The sequence below is a fragment of the Cervus canadensis genome, chromosome 8, assembly GCF_019320065.1.
Source record: "Cervus canadensis isolate Bull #8, Minnesota chromosome 8, ASM1932006v1, whole genome shotgun sequence".
Lineage (NCBI taxonomy): Eukaryota > Metazoa > Chordata > Mammalia > Artiodactyla > Cervidae > Cervus > Cervus canadensis.
The window spans coordinates 59998566-60017412 of record NC_057393.1 but is presented as its reverse complement, the minus strand read 5'-3'; the positions used below and the strand labels follow the sequence as shown (position 1 = coordinate 60017412).

The window sequence follows — 18847 nt, the reverse complement described above, 5'->3', positions numbered from 1 at the left end:
GTGGCTTGGGTGGGTTACTGGGGGTTTCCCACTGTTGAGCTTGTTTGGAATCTCAGAACGTAACATAAAAGACTGGATTTGGACAAAATACTGAGCAACTCAATGTACTTACCTTCTCAGGAAATGTCAGAATTTTGGCCACGTGAACTGGCACAGCTACCTCATCAATTCGGAGGTTGGGGTCAGGTGAGATGACTGTTCTGCCAGAAAAATCTACTCTCTTTCCTGAGAGATTGCCTCTGAATCGACCTAAATAAATAAAAATGTATCATAAGTCTCCAGGGCACAATGTGTGCTGTTTGGGGGCAATGTGACCAGAAAGGCCAAGGAGAGACTGTGATCTCCAACTAGATAAGCTGGACATACATTCCCCAAAATGAACCAAAGGCAGCATACCGTCTCCTGCACACATAGGTGGACACGTACCCTGCTTTCCCTTCAGGCGCTGGACAAACCCTCTGGTCCATTTCTTGGGTGCCATATTGAGGGGAATGCCTGAGAGCTCGCTGTTAATGTAGAGGGCGCACTGCAGCTGCAGGAAGTCCCAGTCTTCCATGATCATCTGGGTCTTAGCTCCTGATATCCGATGCTAAGAATGAGCAGAAGCAAGCCTGGTCAATCTGACTTTCCCCATCAGACACTTCTGTTTGCATGGATATACTCCAAAACCTAGAGTTTGGAAATGCTAATGGGAAGTGCTGACCTTTTTAATGACGTCATTTAGGAAAATGATTTCTGTCAACTTCATTGTCAGATCGTCTTCATTGGTGCCAGACTTCAAATCGCTCACGACAGAGGGTCTGATACACAAAGGGGGCACTAAGAGTCGTGTGAGAATCAGATCGGAGGGCTTTCCAGCTTCCGGATTCATCAGAAGTAGAGGGATGTCTTCAGCTGGGATTCGTTTAAATAAATTCAAAACTACTAAGGGATTCAAGTTTTCCTATGGAAAGGAGGGAAGAGAAGAGATAGAACTCAGCTTTCCACAGCTTAGGCAAAGGTTTACTTCTCCATGCCCCCTAACCCAGCAGTAGTACCCAACCTTCTTGGCACCAGGAACTGATTTTGTGGAAGATAATCTTTCCATGGCAGGGGGAAGGGGGAGATGGTTCAGGCAGTACTGCTAGTGACAGGGAGCAGCAGGTGAAGCACCACTTGCTGCCGCTCACCTCCCGTGCGCCTGGGTCCTAAAAGGCCTCTGACCAGTGCTGGGCCATGGCCCAGGAGTTGGGGACCCCTGATCTAACCGCTTAACTGAAAATATGTACAAGTGATGACAAAGGCTTCTGATGATTTGCTATACTGCAAGAGCCCTAAAAATGGGCATGACTTTTATGCCAATGATTTAAGCCAATAATTCCACTTAACTTTTCCAAAGGGTATGATTTTAGAAATTAACACAAAGATTTAGCTGTAAGGATGCACTAAAGCAGATCCTAATTGTGAAAGCTTCAAACAACCTGACAGGTTACTGGCTAGATAAAAGCATGGTACATCCATATGTAGAAAACTATGAAGCCATCTAAGGAAAAAAAATGAAGACACAAAAATGTGGCTTATGCCATGAAAGGTGTTCACAAAATATTGATAAATAAGACAGGTATGTTTACAATGTGATCTAATTTGGGCAAAGAGGTACATCTACAGAAAAGAGGAAATGGAAGAGTTTACCAAGGTGTGAACAGGGCCATCTTTAACTGAGTTGGATTATCATCATTTTGCTTCTTTTTTTACATTTCACCTTTCTGTAATGAACTTGTATTGTCTTTGTATTAACTTCACATAACAGAGGTGCCACGCTGTAACAATGCTGGTTATTAAATTTCCTTGGGATCAAAGACTGTGACTGAGATTATACGTGGTAAGTACAATTTGCCATACATAATGAAATGGGGAACAAAGTTAAGAAAAATGATCAGCTCTTAGAACACTACCAAAGGAAAAGCTTCTATGGTCCTGCCCTGGAGGAGATGGCAGTGTGGCTGGCAGAAGAAAGGAATCTCACTACAGGCTTTCCAGTCCGGGCCCCTGTCCAGAGAACAATGCATGTCCTCGGCTCCCACCTCCCAGCGATGGGCACCTCGCTGCCATCAGAAACAGTCAGGGAGGAGGAAGTCTAAATCTAACAAAATTCTAGGACGGGATGAAGGTGAGACGTCGCCTGCAGTACCACAGTCAGTCCTGGACGAGAACATTATGGAGCTGAAGGCTGTCCAGGAGGGCAGGAAGACTGGCAAGAGTCTGGAACCAGTTCTCAGCAAGAGTGATAAGAACTGCGTCCCCAGAGGCATGAGGAAGAGGCTGCTGACTTATTGTTAAATACGAGGAAACAGAAGTCAGGGACTGATGGACAGCAGAGCAGGGCCCAGAGGTGTACGAGGCAGAACACCCTAACAGCCCAAGCTCTCTAGCCGTGGAGTGTGGCTTCCTCGGGTGGTGATGAGCTGACACAGCTGCACTCAGTCTGCAGGGATGACGTCATTATGGAGAGACCGTATCTGCTGGTCTGCCAATCCCCGGATTTGTACTAAAACAGGAGTGGATATACATCAGCCCTCTGGGAGTAGAGTCCAGAGTTTCTCTCCAATTCCTAAAGGGGTCTGTGACCCACAGAAGGTCAAGAACCACTGCTCTAAGGTCTCTTCCACTTCAATCATGTTGTGCCTCCTATAAAGGCATGGGGCTCCACATTCCTGAAAATTCAGTGGGTAGGTACACATGTCAGTAAGTGAAAGTCGCTCAGTCGTATATGACTCTTGGCACCCCCATGGACTGTCGCCCGCCAGGCTCCTCTGTCCATGGGATTTCCCAGGCAACAATTCTGAAGCAGGTTGCCATTCCTTTCTCCAGGGGATCTTCTAGACCCAGGGTTCAAACCTGGGTCTCCCACGCTGGACGCAGACTCTTTACTGCCGGAGTCACCGGGGAAGCACCATGTCAGGACACGGGCCATCCTGAGATTAATGAGACACCTTTTTGCTGCCTGTCTTTATAAAAGGTAAATGTTAACTCAACAATTCTTTGTTCACTTTGGTGACTAAGTGGCCCTCTCGAAGGAGGGGCTGCTTGGAATTAGGCAAATGGTGAACTCATGTTTTGTTCCCACCCATGGCACAAGAAAAACCAGGACAAACTGATAATCTTGGAGGACCTGCCACTATTCCAAGCACTGTGACTGGCATCAAACAGGACCTCAGAAAAAGGGATCTTGTGAGGGACCAAACTTAAGTGGAAGAAACTAGCAGAAATATAAGACAGAACACAAGAGGTGTATAAGGCATAGCAAATGTACATGTGATTGAGGGAAAGGTGAAGATCAGTGTGGGGGTGTGTTGCAGAGAGCAGAGGAGGCTGCATGGAAGCCCAGGGATGGGGGATTCCGGTGAGGGGGACGGAGCAGAGGCTCTGTTAAGCTGAAGGGACACATAAATAAGAAAAGAAGAAGCCTTACCTCTCCATCATTATTTCTGTTAATAGAGGAACATCAGTAATAAGGATACCACAGTAACTAGGTCACATGTTTGAAGCATTTGCTATTTGCTAAGCATCTGATCTGGAATCCATCTCCTAATCCTCATAATAGCCCTAAAGCAGATACTCTTGTAATCCCTGTTTTACAGCTGTGGAAACTCAAGTCCAGGTTGGGCCACGTGTCTAAGATCATAGAGTAAGTAAGCGGCAGTAAGCGTGCATGCTAAGTCACTTCAGTCATGTCTAACTCTTTGTAACCTTATGGATTGTAGCCCACCAGGCTCCTCTGTCCTTGGGATTTTCCCAGCATGAATATTAGAGTGGGTTGCCATTTCCTCCTCCAGGGGATCTTCCTGATCCAGGGATCAAACATGAATCTCCTGCACTGGCAGATAGATTCTTTACCACTGAGCCACCTGGGAAGCCCCAAAGCTCACAACCACCACCCTAAATCACATCGAGGGTGCCACCTGGGTCACATGGGCTGGTGTGGACAGGGAGGTGGTGAAAGTGGGGGACACAAAGAGGCAAGCTGGACGCACTAGACTCCTAAGTGGGAGGAGGTCTCCTGGGCCCAGTCACTCAGGACAGTGGTCCCCAACCTTCTGGCACCAGGGACTGATTTTGGGATGATTGAAGCACACTAAATTTATTGTGTGCTTTATTTCTAATCTAATGCCACTGCTGATCTTGAAGGAGGCATTGATTGGTCCACGGCCTGGAAGTTGGGGACCTCTGACTTAAGAGACTTTTCCAAACAAGATGCCTCCTAGGCCCTAGACCATTCTACTGCAGAGGGTATGGGGAGCAGAGGAGACTTGGTCCTCTGCATGTAAGGACAGTGGCCTCAGGGGCCCAGGCAGAGAGTTGGCAGGGGAAAGTGGTGACGGGAGTCAGGGAGGCTGATCTGGGGGGGTAGCAGAGGGAATGCACAGGAGGCTGCAACTAAGGCCACACCCAGGAGGGCTGGGCAGCCCTCAGACTCACTGAACGCTTTCTGCACAGTTGTCAGCCTGGAGGGGAGAATTCCTCTACACTCACGCTGGTAGGAGGACAAGATCAGCTTTCTCAGTCTGCACCTTCACTTCCTCTGCAGGAGCTTGAAGACGTCTCCACTGGGACGCACGGCTGGTGCCCTCCTCCATCTCCAGGGGGATGGCCAAGTTTCCAGACGCCAGTGCATCTGGCCGCCTCCTCTCACACCCGTTGCCACCGTGGCTTGTCATCAGTTACTATCCATTCTGACTGCACACTCTGACCTCTGGCTTCACTATCACTGCCCAGGGTCAGGACCTGCTTTCTTTCTACATCTCACTCCCCAAATCAAGGCATAACTTATATATTACAGTAAACTGCACAAATCTTAAAGAGATGGGTAAATTTTCACACAGGTACACATACACCACCATTCAAATCATGATAAAGAATATGTGCCCCTCTCCAGAAAATACCCCGATACCCCTTTCTCACTAGTACTAAGCCGTCACCTCAGATCAGTCTGGCCTGTTCCTGGACTTGATCTAAATGCAATCACACCCTTTGGACTCTCATATAAGGCTGCCTCCTCTCAGTAGGATTCCGAGATTCAGCCAGGCTGGGTGTGTCAGCTTGATTCTTTCATTCCAGGACAGTATTCCACTGCGTGGATCTATGACAATTTGCACATTCTCCTGTTGACAGGCATCTGGGTTGCTTCTAATTCTGGCTTTTATTAATGAAGCTACAATGAACATACTTGCACAAATATTTCTGGGGACGTATGCACTTGTCTCTCTTGGGTACATACCCAAGAATAAAGCTGCTAGATCACATGGTAAGTGTAGGTCTTACTTTGTAAGGAATTTCAGAGTGGTGGAAACATTTTACAAGGCTACTATCAATGCAGGAGTGCCAGTTGCTTCAGATCCTTGCCAGCACTTGGTTTTCAGTTGTTTTACATTTAATTTTTCTGAGGGGGTGTGTGTTTTAATTAATACTTCCCTGATGACTTATAATGTGGAACAACTTTTCATCTATTGATCGGCTGTTTGAATATAACCTTTTGTGAAGTGCCGATTCAAGTCTTGCTTCTGCTTTTAAAAATCAGGGCTTTATATTCCGGACATGAGAGTTCTTTGTCAGACACATGAAAGGTGAGTATTTGCTCCCAGCTTGTGACCTGGTTTTCCATTTTTGTTACGGTGTCTTTTGAGCAGTCAGGCTGTTCTAAAATGTCATTATTTATGTCTCTCCCTTGCTTAAAACCTTAATGGCTCCACATTCTCCAGAGTGGAAGGACCTCGACAAAGTGGGTTCAGCTGTCTGTCTTTTCTCCAGCACAGGCTTGCGCCCCAATGGTCTCCGCGAGGATTGCCCATCCACCACTCACTATTATCTTGGCCGATGTGGCCTCACAGGGTTGCTGTTAGGATAAAATATGAGGCGATCCATGGAAAGAACTTGGAACGACACCGGAAGGTAACAGCAGTCACTAACTGCAAGGTGCTTTTGTTAGCAAAATGCTGGGACTTTCAAACAGAACCTTGGCTTCAGAAGGAGCCCCAACACAGCCTCCTGGACATGGCAGGCTCACTGCCCTAGACTCTCTAAACCCTACTCAGGTTTAAGGACCACAACAAACCACACCTTTCCTCACAGTCCTCCCTGACCAAGCCCCCAGATTCCCCACTCCGTCCTTTCCTCTCCACCCCTGTGACAGTCAGCACTGTGTCCCATGGTACTGGCTATGTTTTCATAGATTAATGACCTACGACACCTTTAAAACCATGGGATTCCTGGGTGCAGACCCACTGCTTTGTGGTTCCAGACGCTCCCACAGGTCTGACAGTTTGGTACTCAGTAGCCACTTAATTGTTAGTTTTGTATACTATCAATTCTAGAAGGTACCATGTGACTTAAATACTAATCGAATTCAGAACAAGGCAGAACAAGACACTTCATAAAATCCTACTAATTAAGTTTGTGCCAAGTAAAGCAATGGAAATTACATGCAAATTCTATTAATGCCGCATCCATGTGAGAAATAGGATCCCTCAGTGCATGCTGTACACAGCTATGCTTTTACAATCTTTTACGATGAAAATGTAACATGCTATCTATGTAATTAAACATGTGTTAGTTACGAGGATAGCTCACAATAAACTGAGCGCCAGGTGAACACCTGTCAAGCGGAGTATCCCCAGAGATCTAACCCCAGTGGACCTCCTGTTCTGGAGGAAGGGTGTACCCAGAGGGTGAGGAGACAACGTGTGATGGAGACAGAGGGAGGCAGGCAGGGGTAGGCTCACCTGTGCCCTTCCCAGGAGAGGCTCTACTTCTTTATTATGCTCTATGGCGGTTTCAAAAGACTGAAGGAAACTTGATACGATGGGATCTACCACTTTCTTGTTAGTCTTGTACTTCTCGTGGATTATCTTCAGTAAGCCGCATTTCTTGACAGTACCTGTAAGAGTTAGTGCATTTTACCATGGTTGGAAAAATCAGGTTCTTGGTTAGGCTGGCCTGAGCTCACGATCTAGGAAATGCAGTTACAGAAACTGCCATCGTGATGAAAGACACGATGTGCATCTGGCTCACCGTTGAAGGCGCCACAGTGATGGCACGCGTTCTTCTTCCGGCACTTGTCAGAGATTTTCTTCTTCAGCCCTCGCTTCTGGAGGTAGGTCAGGCCGGGCCTCTTTAGATAATCCAGAAACTGCTTCTTCTCCTCCTGGGACAGCATGATGTGGCAGCAGGTTTTACAGATCATCTTTTGAAAATTAAACAAAATAGATAAAAGGATGAGAGGATGAAAAAGTTTTTTTTTTAAAAAAAGCTGTATCCACCCCTTGTCTAGGACACTTAACTCTATGCACAGATCTACAGGAAGACACTCTTAGAGGCAGGCCATGTTCACCAGAATGCTGGCTGTAGCCATAGCCGGCAGGTGGGGTTTTTGTTAGCTTTATTCCCTTTCTCGTGCTTGAATTATCTTGTGTTTGTATTGCTTGAATTATTATTTTTTACAATATATATCTACCACGTACTCAAGGAAAATCAAGCAAAAAGAATCTTATAGCAATTTAACTTATTGCAGGATGAAATATTATGCCAAACAAAACAAAACAAAACACCAAACCCCTCAAACAAAACAAATATTGCATGTTTAGTATAAAAACGTTCCCTACATGTATCCCCCACCAAGCTCACTCTCATGTCCCTGGATCAGTAACTTCCAGGGAGATGAAGTTACTGTATGGAGATGCACACATACATGCTTACCTGTAAGATGCCGATAACTGCTCGGAAGTACCCCACGTGAAAACATGGCAATTCCAAGTCAATGTACCCATAGTGGCCCAGACAGTCGGCCAAGTTCTTCCCACAGGTTTCACAAGGACGGTCCTTCTCACTTGTACCCTGTGGATAAAAGTATGATCAATAGTCAGTGGAGACCAGTGGAGAGGAAACTGGGACGAGCCCTCACAGGTGGCCAGGGGACCCAGAGTCAGAATCACCTGGCAAGGGGCAGGGTATTCATGTTCCCTGGACCAAGGAAGGCTGGAGCCCCTGAGATGTGCTGGGGAAGCGGGGAGGTGGAAGGAAGACCTGGCTTCTTCCTGTTTGGTAAGTCACCAGTTTCACCAGCCAGTCAAAACACATGGAACCACGAGGGGCAGCAGGTCTTACCATCCTGTGGTCAAGCACCCCGTAGAGCAGTGGGGCATGGTTGTTGTCCTGGCTGTACAGGTTCTTACTCACAACCTGGATGTGAGCCTGCTGGCGCATCTCCTCGGCTGACTTCATTCCAAAACAGATGTGGCTTCTGGAATGGAAAGAGATAGGGGAACAGTTACATCAAAACCACTTACCAGGAAGAGCATTTTTGCATGTGACCCACCATAAGCAACCTTATCCTTCCCACGCCTGACAGGCTCTGCTCTCTCATTACTAAATGTTCCTTCATCCTGCTGACTTGTTCTCACTTTCATTATCTGAGGATGGTGCGCCTCAGTTGTACCTACCTCCTTGCTGCTCAATCCAGGAAGAATTGCTCATTTTAACGTCTCTCTGTAGCACTGGCAGTAACCTCTTCACCCCTTATCTTGCAGTAATTTCTTTCCTTGGCTTTGGTAACACCATCCATGCTTTGAGTCTTTCCCCCTCTCTGGCTGTTACATCTTGTTTCTTTTGTGGCCTCTTCTACTGCTCTCTCTTAGATATTGGCTTTTCTCCTTACCTGGGACCTCCTCACCTTACAACCCCACTCCTCCTTGCACTCTACACCTTCTTCCCGAGTGGTATCTGTCTAATCTCTATCTGGAGGCCAATTATTCCGACTCAGCCGGAGAGCATACACACATCTCCTTTGGACAGTTACACAAGTACCTAAACTTGGCACTTCCTCTCCCAGATCTGTTCCTTTGTTCATTTTCCCAACAAGCTGGGGCTTTACGATGTGCCAGGCACCATCCTGAGGGGCTGAGGGTACAGGTTAGACAAGACAAACTCCCTGCCAACATGGGGCTCAGTTTCAGGGAGGGCAAGACAGAGAATAAACAAACAGATTCACAAAAGTGAATAGATGCAAAGACTGAAAAAACTGAAGCGTAGGGGACAGTTTGACAAGACTATGTTATGTGGTCAGAAAGTCTGGAAAATTGACATTTCAGCTCAATTCTGAATCAGAGGGAGCCAGTCATAAGATGATCAAGAAGCCATGCATAGGAAGTACAGCTTAACTAGGGCAAGGGTTCTAGAGCTGGCTCAAGCCTGGCATTTTGAAGGCACCAAATGAAACCAGTTGTGTAGAGCACAGAAAGCTAATGGTACAAGAAAAAGTCAGTGAGGTATGCAAAGACCAGCTTTAGGAGGGCTTGGGAACTCTGACAGGCAATTTAAATGTTAGTCCAAGGGAAAGATGCTTGAAGAGTTCACACTGAAGTGTCAAGGATCTAATTTGCATTTTAATAGAGTCACTCAGGTGGTCAGAGGAAAACAGATTATATCTACATCTGAATATAGTTGGGGGTTGGGATGGGTTTGCAGGGACCACCTGGGATACTTTATCCAGGAAAGAGGCACGTTTCCCATTCCAGTGAATGGCAACCTCCACAGTCACCCAAGCAAGAAATTCTGTGCATCAGTCTCATTTCTCCCTTACCCATCCCTACCAAAACTGTCAGTTTCACACCCCTCAACCGAGAGAATGGCCATCATCAAAAATTCTACAAATAAATGCTGGGGAGTGTGTGGAGAAAAAGGAACCCTCATTCACTGTTGGTGGGAATGTAAATTGGTACAACCAGTAGAGAGAAAAGTACAGAGGTTCCTTTAAAAACTAAAAAGAGTTACTGAATGATCCAGCAAGCCCACTCCTGGGCATATATCTGGAGAAAACCACAATTTGAAAAGCTACACCTCAGTGTTCACTGCAGCTCTATTGACAATAGCCAAGACATGGAAGCAACCTAAAAGTCCATCAAGAGATGCATGGATAAGACGTGGTGTGTGTATGCATATACACAGAAACCACACACACACCATAAAAAAAAAATGCCATTTTCAGTAATATGGATGGCTCTAGAGATTATCATATTAAGTAAAGTAAGCTAAACAGAGAAAGACAAATGTCATATGATATTGCTTATATGTGGGGGAGAAAAAGATACAAATGAACTTATTTACAAAAGAGAAACAGACCCACACACACAGCAAACAAACTTATAGTTACCAAAGGGGCAGGTGGTGGTGGTGGAGATAAATTAGGAGTTTGACATGAAAATATACACTTACTATATTTAAAATAGATATCCAACAAGAAGCTACTGTATGGCACAGAAATGTATACTTAATATTATATATATAATAAAAGGTATATTTTTTAGATTCTTTAACAGATACTATACATAGTTTCTTTTATCTATTATAGGCATATTATGTTATTTTATACATATATATTCTTTCTTAGATTACATATACATATTCTTTTTTAGATTCTTTTCCCTTACAGGTTCTAAAAAAGAGTATCTGTCTGTATTGTAGGAACTGCAGGAGACGTGGGTTCGATCCCCGGGTCCAGAAGACCCCCTGGAGAAGGGCACACAACCCACTCCAGTATACCTGCCTACAGAAGCCCATGGACAGAGGAGCCTGATGGGTTAGACCGTCCAGGCAGTTCGCAAAGAGTCAGACACGAGTGAAGTGACTGAGCACACATGCATATAACCGACTAACACAACATTGTAAATCAACTATACTTTAGTTGACCAAAAAAAACTCCTCACTGCCTGCAAGATGACTCTGGAACAAAGCTTCAAAATCAGCTTTCTTCTCATCACTGTAATGTCTCCCTCCTCTATGCTCCTGGAAGAAGGCTGTTTGGTTTGCTTTCTTCAGTCTGAACCCCTTTCCCGTTGGTGCCAACCCTTGTCCTTGCACTTGTCTAGCTCAACCGTTGACTTGCCTACCTTCTCCAACTAGACTAAGCAGTAAGATCTTCCTCATGTCACATCTCTAATGCCTATCACCGGACCCAGCACACAGTACATTCCTCAACTAAGTGTCTCCTGCAAGAACGATTGATTTCTTTCTTTACTGGAAGTTCTAAGGCGAGGCTGTGACCTATTAAATTTCATCTCATTTTTGAGACTGCTATCCATGTGCCTGTGACACAGCTTTCTACCTGGTAACCATTCTTTCGGTCAACAAATATTACGTCCGTGTCGTGTTCTGCAGCAAAATGAGTCCCTGACCCAGGTTGCTTCCCAAGCTGTAGTGACCAAAAATTCGCAGAAAGGAGTCATCATCTGACCTCAGTAAAACTCGAGCTTCGACCCAAGGTGTAAGTTATCGCCAAGGATCCCACCACATCTCCCATTCTCTGCCGAAAACCAATGGAACACTCCTGGCCTGCTGTTCCCCAGATGCTGAAATACCCTCTGCCCAATCAATGCTCATTAATCTAACCTGATACTGCTGAGCTGTGCCCACACTTCCCACTGATTCTTGGTCCTTTCCTTCCAACTGACCCTCAGCTATGACGCTTCGACACCCAAGACCCCTGACCTTGGATTCCTTTACCCCGAATTTCTCTGCCCTTTGGGGATTTTGGTTCCATCTTACATTTTCTTGGCCACATCTGTCTCCCGGAACTGCTCCTTCACCATGGTGACGGCTGCAGGGGCTCCCTTCTATAAATTTGTGGAGCTGGATTAGAAATACGATGTTCTCCGTACCACCCGTGGCTGCTTCTTGACCAGTTGCTAACACACCTGCGGCATTTTTTCGGCCACCGTAGCACGCCCCACGTGCCCGCCCCCACTTCCGCTACTCGCTGGCGCAAGTCTGTCAAGAGAGGCTTCAGGCACGCAGCTTCTCGCCTTCTCCCCATACCGCCATCTGGTGGCACCTCGTTGAAACCGCCGCGAAGCCTGAGCTGTATTTTTCAAGTTCCATTTCCAATCTCTTCCTGGTTTATTGGTCTGTCTCTTTCTGAACCTGCATTTTTTAAAAAATTTTATTGCTACACGGACAAATTTCAAATATCAAATACTTATTAAAAGCTATAAAGAAAGCTGAGCACTGAAGAACTGATGCTTTTGAACTGTGGTGTTGGAGAAGACTCGAGAGTCCCTTGGACTGCAAGGAGATCCAACCAGTTCATCCTAAAGATCAGCCCTGGGTGTTCACTGGAAGGACTGATGTTGAAGCTGAAACTCCAATACTTTGGCCACCTGATGATAAGAGCTGACTCACTGGAAAAGACCCTGATGCTGGAAAAGATTGAGGGCAGGAGGAGAAGGGGACGACAGAGGATGAGATGGTTGGATGGCCTCACAGACTCAATGGACATGAGTTTGGGTAAACTTCGGGAGTTGGTGATGGACAGGGAGGCATGGCGTGCTGTGGTTCATGGGGTCGCAAAGAGTTGGACACGACTGAGCGACTGAACTGAACTGATTAAAAGCTCAATTTTAACCCTGAGGGTTGGGATGGGGAGGAAGGTGGGGCGGGGGGGGGGGGTTCATGATGGGGACACATGTACACCTATAGCTGATTCATGTGAATGTATGGCAAAAACCACTACAGTATTGTAAATTAATTAGCCTCCAATTAAAATAAATAAATTAATTTACAAAAAAAAAGCTCACTTTTGTAGGGACTAAGATTTTCATGAAAAGACAAAGTTTTGGAAAAAATTTTAGACAATCAGATTCTCTAATCTCACAAAAATAATAGCAACGGTCAGTTCTGCGTACTTGAAATAACAAAAGGTTTTGAGTCAGTTCTGCAGTTTCCCCAGCGATAAAACGAGGAGGCTGGTCGAGAGGACGGCCAAGGATGCCTTCCGGCTTTACCAACCGCTAACGCGGGTGGAGGGGATTTAACTTTAATCTGGTTTAACTTAATTTTAACTTCAGACAGTCCAAAATAATGAATAGAAGCGGAACATGTACTAGCATAAACCTACTCAGTCTAAACTGTGCGCCCTCGGGATTGGCCAGTATCCGTTCTGGGGGGTGTGGCGAAAGACTACAGAGTCCAGATCTTAAGCACTTTCAAACAGGCATTGGCGAGGTCGGCCTCAGGGTCCGGCCACGCCCCCACGTCGGCGCGGTCCGGGGACCTTCCGTGAGCGTTGATATGATTGGCCGGAGAAGTTTAGCCCTCTTTTCCTCCTGGCTGCTTGAAGATCAGCCGCCATCATGGTGAGTCTCTCCGGACCCGTGCACCCATCCGCCGCATATCTGAGCCATCCTCCGTCCCCTGGTTCTGACATTGGCGTTACAGCCCCCCCAAAGCCCGGTTACTCTTCCCTGGCCGAGTCTGACCGGGGAGACCTGTTGCCGAGGGTGTGGGAGCCGCCGGCGAGGAGTCCAGGCTGTGTGCTGTCTACCTAGACATGTTGGGCTTTCAAGAGTCCCAGGAATGGGGGATTGCGGGAGTACCTACTGCGTTTTTCGGCTTCGTGGAGTCTAGTGGGTGGGGTGGGGTGAAGAGAGAGACATCACATTTGCACTCCCAACTTGGGGTAGGTGGTTGGACAGTGAAGGCAGCCCAGGAGGTGAAGAGGGTGCCAGCAGCGCCCGGGCGAGTTGCGACGAGTGAAACTGTTACGTGTAAGCTACAGTTACTGTCGGCCGAATGGATTCTCTTGTTTCACAGGGGGAAACGGAGGCCCCGGGGTGTGGAGCTTGCCATGCCATTACTAGTTGACTCATTTGAAGGTTCACCGGTTTTTAACCCCGCTCCACCTTCGATCTGTTTTTTACTTGATCCCGACTGTAAGGAATTGAACATTGTTGAAGTGGATTTAGTTTGGTGTGGTTTTTTAAAACTGTAGTTGAAATAGCTATCAATTTACCGTGAGAGCTCTTCTTACCGGTTAAGTTTTTGTTTTTAGTGTAAAGATGCTGAATGCCCACATTCTCTGGTAGTTACTGTGTAAAAGCAGGGGGGCTATTCAGAAGGGAATACGTTTTTTGTGGGATGTAGAGTTGGTCATTCAAGAAGGGTAGTTTACATGAAGATAGTGCAGTGCTTGTCAGATCTCTGCGGGCTGCTACAAACAGGGTGGTCTGACAATAACATTTGTAGAATCACAGCTTCACCCCAGAGAAGTGGAACTTGGGGTGATTTTTGTCTTTAAGGGTACAATTGGCAAAGTCTGGAGACATTCTTACAATTAGGAAGTGGATGTGCTACTAAACGTTCTGAAATGCACAGGACAGTCCTCACAACAAAGTAGTAGCTGGGCCAAGACATCTGGGGTTTGAGAAACCTGGAGAGTGATTTCTGTAACAAAACGAAGTAAGCCTTTACAGATTCAGTGTGTGGCTGTAGAGCACATATTCTTGGTACTGTTTTTGTGTTGGGGTGACCTGTGAGTTAGGCAGTTTGCTAGTAAGTGTGTTAGGAGGAGATGGGAATTGGTGCTTTTTTTTCCCCTTTTATTCAAGGTTTCCTGGCACTGACGCCGTGTGACTCCTTTGTTTTTAATTAACTGTTCACAGATAGCGGCTATTGATGTGGACCTTGCAGTTCTAGATCTTGGAAAATCACAATAAGGTCAGGAAAAGATTGACTAGTTATTAAAACTATTAAAACGAGTGTTATGTTTTCAGAACGACACAGTAACTATCCGGACTAGGAAGTTCATGACCAACCGACTGCTTCAGCGGAAACAAATGGTAAGGAAGGGTACGTCAAAGTTTGGTTGTTACTCAGTTTTGAAGATGTATATCATTGTAGTATACACTAAGCTTGATAATTTCTTCTTAGGTCATTGATGTTCTTCACCCTGGAAAGGCAACAGTACCTAAAACAGAAATTCGGGAAAAACTGGCCAAGATGTACAAGACCACACCAGATGTCATCTTTGTGTTTGGATTCAGAACCCATTTTGGTGGTGGCAAGACCACTGGCTTCGGCATGATTTACGACTCCTTGGATTACGCGAAGAAGAACGAGCCCAAACACAGGCTTGCGAGAGTAGGTGTTCTCATTTGTTCAGTTGCCGCTGAAGACACTTTTTTAATGGCATTGTGGGTTCAGCAGAATGAGCACGAGCAAGCAGTCTGGAGGGACAACACACTAAATAACTCTTCAGTGGTTGACAGAAAACGCACAGATAGAGTATGGGGTTCAGAATGGTGTCTGCAGGATTTGAGGAGGTGCCTTTTGAGCTGGGTCTGGAAGAGCAGGTGACATGCTCCTGGAGGTAGGAACTGGCAGGCAGTAGAGGGATGGATTTAGAAACCGTAGGTTGACCCTACATGAAGTGAAATGTTTATTCCCAAATGTCTTGAGTTTGGACTCAGCTTCATAGGAGCCATGAAAAAATTCGGGTGATTTCCTGAATACCAAGTACATAGTGAAGTACAGTTGATCCTTGAAGAACACTGGTTTGAATGTCCACTTATACTCAGATGTTTTTTCAGTCGTAAAGTTACAGTACAGTGATCCGAGGTTGGTTGAATACATAGGGGCAAAAGAAAGCGGATGTGGAGGGCCAAGCCAGCTATACATTCTACTAAGATACTTGACTGTCGAGATTTGACGTGCTTATTCCTGGAGTTGGATGATTTGATGTTTGCAAGTTGTATGTTCATATATACACATATACACATTTTTCTTTCAGCATGGCCTGTATGAGAAGAAAAAGACCTCAAGAAAACAGCGAAAGGAACGCAAGAACAGAATGAAGAAAGTCAGGGGGACTGCAAAGGCCAATGTTGGTGCTGGCAAAAAGGTATAGTTTATCAAGGAAGATACAGAAATGTCAGTTTCAGGTTTTTAGTTTGTAGAAAAGTGGGGTTTTGTTTTCTTAATAACGTTTCTTAATGTTTCTTCTTTTCCCACTTCTTCTGGATTACAGAAGGTAACCTGTTTTGAGAAGCCACGTAACGTAGTACCGTGACACCTCAGTAGAGTAGCTTTGCCCACCCCTTAGCTCACAGATTAGCACAGCACAGGGCCACATCGGTTCAGTGATCCTGGTGGGTGCCTTGCAAATCTTACCAGGAAAGTTTTCACTTAACTGCTAATTGCAAAGGTTTGTAAAGAGGGAGCGGTTCTAGGTTCCCAAGACAGACATTCTTAAAATTGGCAACTGATTGAGGAAGCAGCTGAATCAATGTGGCCCGTGTTTTCCTGGCATGCTGGAGAGGTGGCACGGTTTTCCGTTGCTTTCCTCTCCAGTTAGTCAGGACTTGAGTGATTTTAATTCTCAGCTTTTTACCAGCTTGGCTAGCTAATTGTAAGTAGTTGAATGGAATTAAGGTGTTGGGTTGTCAAATTAACAAATAATTAAGTGTTCTGTGAACTTTTTTTTTTTTTGCCTTTTCCCTCTACTTTCTTGGAATTCTTGTTCATCAGAAATGAAGTGTCTAGCAGGTACTGAGATTGTGAGCACGGTGTGGGGATGAATGCATCACCTTCACTGAGTTTGCTTTGATGCTTTGCATGTTGGCTTTCAGAGGAGAGTTTTGTAGCATAGTCTATTATATAACACTACTGCTATGGTTTAAAATAGTATATTGTGAGCAAAGGAGAGAAACTTTAAATCACATTTACTTTGGAAACTCAGAAATGCATGTTAAGTTGTGAAGTGGCCCAGTGGAGGAAGGTGGCCCCTTTTAATTGGCACTTGCTATGTTCCAGAGCATCACATACTCAGGAAATGAATGGCTTTACTTCATTAATAAGGGCTTGGGAAGGGTTCTCTGATCCAGTCATGAGCAGTGTCTCTCTTGGAGACTGGTTGATTGACTGGCAGCTTGATATACTGGTCCAGAAAATCTGGCAAAGCCTCTGTCTCAGAGCACCCACCCAAAGCTGCCTTTCACCATCTCTCTACTGTCCCATTACTTATTATTTGATCTCCAGCTTTCTACTTGATGCCCCCTTTTTTTTAATTGAAAAATTTCCAAGATAATGAAGTATTCACATCAAAACCTTTGATAAGCTTTTCCCACAGATATTTAAATATATTTGTACAGTGAGCAGCCTAAACATGTAACATGAAAGATGGGCGGAGAGTGAATTGGGGCTTAGCAGGGTTTGAAACAGCGGAGGTCACAGCCCTGTGTGTTTCCTCTCGTCGCGACTCCTGCAGAGCAGGCAGGACACCTGGGGTGCCCGCCTCAGGCTCTGACAGCTTCCTGGTGCTGAGGAGTTGGAGTGAACGGACTGCCCGAGGAACTGCTTGCTGCTTAGAACTGCTCCCTGTTTGTGAGGCTTACTAAACCTGTTGACAGAAATTCCAGAAGTTGAAAAGCAGTCAATACTTGTGTACTGATCTAGATCTGAAGACCGTTTTTACGTATTGTTTCCTTCATTCAGCCATGTGTTAGTGCTCAGCGGTGACAATGTGTAAAAAGTCAGGCATCGTAATTGTTCTTTTTAACTTACTTTTGTTCACATGTTGGAATTGCATCTTTTGGGTGCTGTAGAGTTTTAAATTAAAAGAATAGTCTCGTGTTTGAGAAGCGATTGAACTATTTTTATATCAGCTGAGTTCTGTCTCTTAAAATACTAATTTGCACTACTTTTGTTGATTGTGAATAGTGGCTTTTAAATTACTGAACCTGAGACAGGTCTTAAAAAAGACTTGCTTGATCCTTTAGAGCTCTCCCTTTGGTCAAATTAGACTTCAGTCTGGGATGATTCTCAAGTTTGCTGATGGTGCTAACATGCCCAGCACGTTGTTGCTGAGCAGAGCAGAGGGGCTGAGGCTCCTAAAGTGGGCATTGGCAGCCCAAGAACCATAGAAATCAGGCAGAGTGTTCTCAAAATTGGGGAAAATAAAGTCAATTAGTGCATCTAGGGAGTGCTCTATATACAATTGCAAAGAATAAAACAATCATTAAGGTACCTGATTGCATGCAGATTATTTAGGAGTTTGCAAAGGGACTATTAACGAAATGTTTCTTTTCCCTCTTCCCTCCTTTCTCCCTTCCCTGCCACTATTCAGTGAGCTGGAGATTGGACAACAGGTATTGAAGCTTTTCGTTTAGATTGTTAGATTTTTTGGTTGACAGTATTAAAGCATGTGAAATGATTTAGAAGTATATTTACAGTTGCTCTCAAGAGTTGTGCCTTTTAAAAACTAGCAGTGTCATGGTTTTGTTTTCATAACTTGTTTTTTGTCTCATCCCTAACTAACTGGAATGTTTTATTTCTTGATGCTTGCGTTGTGTTAAGAAAGATTATGCAGACTTAATATGGACCAGGTTACTAATGTTCGTTCTGCATGAGTGTCATTAATTTTGGAGTTTGTTGAAGACTTTGTACTGTTAATTTTTAAAGGCTTTAAAAGGTAGTTGCTAACTAAATTTCTTTTTTCTTTGATTCACAGAAGGAGTAAAGATTCTGCAGTGACTGTATCTGTGGTGCTTGTGCAGATTTTTCATGAAAGAATAAACTAAGACCTTTTCCATGTCTGGCTGTTTGGAGTATATTTGAAGTTTCCTGGGAGTGTTGTAAATTGGTTTGCTATTTAACAGAATTAAACAGCCCCAGATCACATACTCCGTTAAGCATTCAGTGAAAACTTGCTCTATCGGGGTGGTGTCTGTCCTTCCCTTTACTGGCACAAAGCTGTCAGTGTGGAGAGTATCTGTAGCATGGGGCGTGTAGGGCCAGGCCAGTGTGCCATGAGACACTTGAAACCTGAATTCCTTTTTGGTCTTACTAAAACCCTACTTGGTTGTTAAGGAAAAAAATGTGCTGGCTGTGATAAAAATGAGTTACTAGGCTGCATTCTCATTATTTATCCTGGAGTAAATAGGATCTGACAAAATCATTAGTCTATCACAGGTTTGTGCTTATGTGATAAATGGATGTTCTGTTGTGGGTGGGGAATTTGGAAAAGGCTCTAAAGTGGTGAATATTT

General features: G+C 45.0%; 2 protein-coding genes across 10 annotated transcripts in view; one reads left to right on the top strand and one right to left on the bottom strand.

The window, feature by feature from the left end:
- The window catches only part of POLR3A (RNA polymerase III subunit A), a 47329-nt gene extending 35562 nt beyond the window's left edge, over positions 1–11767 (bottom strand). The window contains exons 1-8 of the mRNA XM_043476424.1: positions 11575–11767; positions 8140–8275; positions 7732–7869; positions 7048–7219; positions 6759–6913; positions 704–943; positions 427–589; positions 113–249 (exon numbers count right to left, since the gene is read on the bottom strand). Coding sequence (XP_043332359.1) covers positions 113–249; positions 427–589; positions 704–943; positions 6759–6913; positions 7048–7219; positions 7732–7869; positions 8140–8275; positions 11575–11618 — 1185 coding nt within the window. The 5' untranslated portion in view covers positions 11619–11767. The remainder of the gene's footprint in view (positions 1–112; positions 250–426; positions 590–703; positions 944–6758; positions 6914–7047; positions 7220–7731; positions 7870–8139; positions 8276–11574) is intronic.
- Positions 11768–13070: 1303 nt separating this feature from the next.
- RPS24 (ribosomal protein S24) lies at positions 13071–18393 on the top strand. Of its 9 annotated transcripts, none has more exons than XM_043476414.1 (8): positions 13071–13160; positions 14577–14642; positions 14734–14943; positions 15593–15703; positions 15830–15832; positions 16330–16347; positions 17927–17948; positions 18311–18393. In XM_043476414.1, the coding sequence occupies exons 1-6, from the start codon at positions 13158–13160 to the stop codon at positions 16333–16335; spliced, it is 399 nt and encodes a 132-aa protein (XP_043332349.1). In that variant the 5' UTR covers positions 13071–13157; the 3' UTR covers positions 16336–16347; positions 17927–17948; positions 18311–18393. The 9 variants fall into 9 exon arrangements, with proteins under 9 accessions (XP_043332349.1, XP_043332351.1, XP_043332355.1 ...); XM_043476416.1 differs by having other exon boundaries at positions 18157–18393; XM_043476420.1 differs by lacking the exon at positions 15830–15832.
- Positions 18394–18847: the final 454 nt, after the last annotated feature.

Coding starts and splice junctions, on each gene's coding strand:
- RPS24 (XM_043476415.1), top strand. Junction 14,643..14,733: donor TGCTTCAGCGGAAACAAATG/GTAAGGAAGGGT, acceptor ATTTCTTCTTAG/GTCATTGATGTTCTTCACCC. Junction 14,944..15,592: donor CCAAACACAGGCTTGCGAGA/GTAGGTGTTCTC, acceptor TTTTTCTTTCAG/CATGGCCTGTATGAGAAGAA.